The 5,008-nt window shown below is 47.3% G+C and overlaps 1 protein-coding gene across 2 annotated transcripts in view; it reads left to right on the top strand.

Annotated features, from left to right (window-relative positions):
* Positions 1-3,748, top strand: part of LOC100771102 (putative olfactory receptor 2B3) — a 3,983-nt gene extending 235 nt beyond the window's left edge. Inside the window, exon 2 of one of the 2 annotated variants that reach the window (XM_027398965.1) lies at positions 2,822-3,748. In XM_027398965.1, the coding sequence (XP_027254766.1) occupies positions 2,822-3,748 (927 nt within the window). Of the gene's footprint in view, positions 1-2,800 lie in introns of those variants that run through there. The other variant, XM_027398964.1, reaches the window with a different exon arrangement.
* The last annotated feature ends 1,260 nt before the right edge of the window (positions 3,749-5,008 follow it).

The following is a 5,008-nucleotide window of genomic DNA, read 5'->3' as shown; positions in this document are numbered from 1 at the left end:
GAGGACTGCAGTGGGACCCAGAGAACCCCAAGGAACAGGAGGCTCATTAAGAAGCTACAACTTTATCTTCCCTGAGGATTGGGAGCAGAATGTTAAAGGAAAACCTAGCCCGCTCCTGGCTCAACCTTCACACAGAGCCCAGGTCAGGTAAGGAAGGGAGAGGCAGAGGTAGGTAGTTGCCTGAGACGCACAGCCCTCACAGTCCTACCTGATACACTCCATCTGTCTCCATCACCCCCGCGGACCTCCCATCCCCAACCCCAACCCCAACCCCATCTGTTTGCACAATTGCCTACTCCCAACTCCCTTCCACTCACACCAGAATTTCAGCCCTGGATTCTGTTCTTGTCACTGATCTCTGCCCTGCTCTGATCATTGATGTCTCTGCATGGCTCTCTCTGTTTCTTTGCATCTCTTCATTTGTTGTTATGTTATTCAGTTGCAACAGAGAAAAGTGGAAGGAGGGGGAGGCTGCATCTGTGGAGATGAAGGAGTGGTCTCCCCTCAGCTTTCCAGGGTTTGGATTCTTAGATTGAGATACAGGACATGGGGACTGGTAGTGAAGGTAAAGATGGAGATGAGAAGTTACAGTAATGGCTTTAAAATAGCTTGTTTGAGGCTTTATGAGAGTCAGGAAGCTAGAGGCAGACACTGAACTAGGAAGAAGCGTGCAATGTCATTGGAAAAGGACAGGGAAGTAGCAGAGTGGAGTCTGGCATTCTTTCCGAAATGTCTCCAGCCTGGGCAACTGTAGTTGGTCTGATTCCTTTACCTATCCACGGTCCTTTGACTAATCTCCCTTCTGTACCACCCTTCTCATTTTCTCCACTCTGCATCATATTCTGGTCACTTTATAGCAGGGGCTGGCAATGAGATGCCCACTAGGAGCTTCTGCAGTAGCTTAGGCACCAGGGTTGGGGAAGCTGGAGAACAAGAGAAGAGGCAAATGTAGCAAAGTCCTCTTTCCTTCCCTCTGGAGTGGGCTGGAGACTCTCCTACCCCACCACGAGCAGGACTGGCCGCAGTGCATTCTCGAGGGTCTCTGTTTGGTTTTCATTGATTCTTTTTTTGGAGTCCAGAATTGCAGGGCAGCTGAGCATATCACACAGCTGGCCCCAGTAACATCATATTACAATAAAACCTTCCTTCTTGCTGCGAAGCCCAACTTCATCTCTTGGAATCTCCAAGGGTAAGATTCATCTGGGCCCACATAAAAAGGTTCAGCTGTGTCTCCACGTGACTTGTAGAGTTGTAGACTTACAAAGGTCTCTGGTTCTGGGATGCTCTTAACCTGTCAGTTCTATAAGAGAAATGTCCCTCTTTGTTTCAACTCTCCCCCACACAACATGGCCTCCAGTTCCTTCTTCACAGCCTGTTTTGATTTGTCCACAGTCTCCTGAAGGTTCTCTCCAGGAATGAGAATGCTGTTCAGCATACAGTCTGGCTTCTGCAGACACAGACCCTGGCACCAGCTCTGATCCACTAAGATCCTTTCTCAATGATGTAGCCTCATGCTGGCCTTTAGGATTCTCTCTATACTGCCCTGGTGCTTCCCAATAACGTGTTGTCTCCCCTGGGCTTCCTATACTTGGATTATACTTTTCTTTGAGACTGGGGCTTACTATGTAGCTAAGGTTGCCCTTGAACTCTCTGTGTAACCCAGGCTGGCATGGAACTCAACATCTTCTTGTCTCAGGATTCTGAGTGTTGGAATCACAGGTGTGTGCCACTAAGGCTGGCTATGGTTGGATGTTTCGGTCAAGTGTATCAAGGAGCTTTTACACTTGCTCTGTAACCTCTTTGTTGTTGTCAGCAGCCAGTTGCCTTATCTAGTTGAGGCGAGGCATCTGGTTTTCATCCCCTGGGTCAGATCTTCCTCATTTGTACACAAGCTGCAGTGAAAAAAGAGTCCTTGGGGCTCGTCTGTGGGAATGTGGACTTGAGCTTTCTGACAGTTACCGTCTCATGCATCTATAGCTACTTCAGTCTTGCTTCTGTCCCTTCGTCCCTGTCCTGCTGGACCTGCCACTCAGGAATCTTGTTCTTCTTTACAGTTCTCTCTTCATCACTTCTCTCTCCTTTTGTTATCTCCTCTTTTGGTGTATAATGCTCTGACCTTCTTTCCACCTTAGCTGAAACTCCCCCCACCTCAGGTCTTGATCCTGACATCTCATCTCACCCATTTACAGCCTACCCCCCTCAGAACCCATCGAGGTCTGACATCTGCCTCAAATGGGAGGCAGCTACTCTTCCATTTTAAGTAAAAGTCAACTTTATAGAGTTCAACAGGGAGACTCTTGTTTTGGGGCTAAGGATAGGAAGAGGCAGAACTGTTGAGTCTCGTCTAAAAGAAAGTGTCAAAAGCTTCCAGAGGATGTATAAACAGTTATGAGTAATATTTACTGAGAACTTCCCTTATTTATCTCTGACTTTCTTTCTCAGATGGCTGAGTCACCAGAAGAGAGGGCTCTGGATGGGGGACACGACTTCAGATAGGAAGGGGAGTGTCTCATCCTCATTCCCACTCTGTAGCCTGCACCAGGGGTATGAGAAGCAGTGCAGTGTGTAAGGGTAGATCCCAAGAGAGAGAAAAGCAGGTGTCATCTGGGGGGATGATAAAAGGAATGGAAAGGATGTGCTGGAGGCTCTGGCCTGAGAAGCTAAATATTCCAAATTCATGCCTCAGTCTCTGAACTGGCATCGATTCCATGGAAGATTAAGGCCTTAGAATGGACAAAGCACCTATATGTACATCCTAAGCTGAACCACTTGGTCCATCTTTTCCCCACAGTGGAAAAGAATGCAAGGCCTCTCCTGGGAGAACCACAGCTCTGTGTCAGAATTCATCCTTCTGGGCTTCTCCAGGGATTTCCAAGTTAATGTAATCCTCTTCAATGTCTTCCTCTTCCTCTACCTCTCTACACTTTCGGGCAATGGGCTCATCGTCACCTTGATCCACCTGGACTCCCGCCTCCACACACCCATGTATTTCTTCCTCAGTGTCCTTTCCATGCTGGATATGAGCTATGTCACCACCACAGTGCCCCAGATGTTGGTGCATCTTGTCTGCCAGAAGAAAACTATCTCCTATTCTGGGTGTGTGGCCCAGATGTGCATTTTTCTGGTGTTAGGCATCACTGAGGGCTGGCTGTTCTCTGTCATGGCCTATGATAGATATGTAGCCATTTGCCACCCACTTAGATACAAGGTTATCATGAGACCTTGGCTGTGCGGGGCGATGGTGGCCTTTTGTGGACTATGGGGCATCAGCTGCTCTCTAGTGTACACTGTCTTCACTATGAGGCTGCCCTACTGTGGCCCCAATGAGATCAATCACTTCTTCTGTGAAGTTCCTGCTGTTCTGAAGCTTGCCTGTGCAGACACATCTCTCAACGACCAAGTAGATTTTATCCTGGGATTTATCCTTCTCCTGGTACCTCTTTCCTTCATTCTGGCCTCTTATGTCTGCATCTTTGCCACCATTCTGAGAATCCGTTCAGCCCAAGGCCGACTGAAGGCCTTTTCCACCTGTGCCTCCCACATTACTGTGGTCACCATGTTCTGTGGACCTGCCATGTTTATGTACATGAACCCTGGGGCCAATGCCTCTCCAGAGAGGGACAAGAAACTAGCTCTGTTCTACAATGTCATCTCTGCCTTTCTCAACCCCATAATCTACAGCCTGAGAAACAAAGATGTGAAGAGGGCTTTCCTCAAAGTAACAGGCTGGGGAGGAGCCACTAAGTGAGGCCCCCAGAACACAGAAGGCCACAACTGGACCCCAAAGAACAGTCTTCAGCCCTTACACCCTATTGCTCCTCATCACACAGGAATGGGCAAGCATCTTCCACTGATGGTTAAGGGAGATGATGTGCAAAGGCGGATTCCTGTATGACCTGCTGATGCTCCAGAAGGTGGGCTATTCTCAAGCATCAAGGGATCCACCTGGAGAGAGAGCACCAAGTGTGTGTCCATTTCTGTTTCCAGGGCCAGCAGAGCCATTGACACAAGTGAAGAATCATTAGCATCTGCTGGTGAGTGACAGTGCCTGATAAGGGGGAGTATTAAATCAACTCAGATGCTAAGACAAGGTAATCCAGAGGACCCCGGATCCTAATTTATGTCATCTCAGTCAGGAGCAAGAACAGTCTTCAGAAGAAGGAAAAGTGACCTCATTTTTCCTTTCACAGTGCTAAAACACATCAACAGGAGTCGCTAAAGGAAGGAAAGGTTTGTATTGGTTAGCAGTTCTAGAATATAATCCATCATGGGGAAATGATGGTGGCAGGAGCCTGAGGCAGCTGCTCACATTGCAGGCACAGTCAGGAAGCAGAGGAAAATGAATGCTTCTTCTCAGCCTGGTGTCTTCTTTTTATTCAATGAAAGACCTTGGTCTACAGAATGGTGCTTCCTAAGGTTAAGGTAGGTCTTCCCGCCTCAGCTAATGAAATCCAGATAAGCCCTCACAGGCATGCCCAGAGGCTAATGTTATCTAGATAACGCCTCACAGGCATACTCAGAGGTAGTCTTGTAGGTGATTCTAGATTCACACCAAGTTGACAATATTAAACATCACACTAGGAATAGAATATAGGAACTGTTTTTCATCAATGTCTAGGACCTCAGGATATGTGATACACCAGCTCCCTCAGCAGCAACCTCTTAGTTCACCGTTGATGCATCATCTGAATTACTTCATCAAAATGGCAAGCTTGTACTTTGGAGGCCGACTGATGTCTTGCCTGTAAAACTGGGATAATGGTAATAATTCTAGCAAACAACCACCTTATGGAACTGTTGTAAGAGGTTAAAATAGGGAAAGGTCTCTGAATGATGTTTGGCATAGTGAATCTCTGTAAAAAGCATCACTGTTCTATTCTATTCCATATCTATTGCTAACATCCCAGTCACCAAACAACATCTGAGACTATCTCAACCCAGGGGAGCTCTTAAGAAAGTAGTAGCTGATGACAAGCTTAGCATTTGTTTGTGTTCTGATCTGCTGTGG

Source organism: Cricetulus griseus, chromosome 2, assembly GCF_003668045.3.
Source record: "Cricetulus griseus strain 17A/GY chromosome 2, alternate assembly CriGri-PICRH-1.0, whole genome shotgun sequence".
Classification (NCBI taxonomy): Eukaryota; Metazoa; Chordata; class Mammalia; order Rodentia; family Cricetidae; genus Cricetulus; species Cricetulus griseus.
Note: the sequence above shows the minus strand (reverse complement) of the source record. Positions and strands in the feature narration are given on the sequence as shown.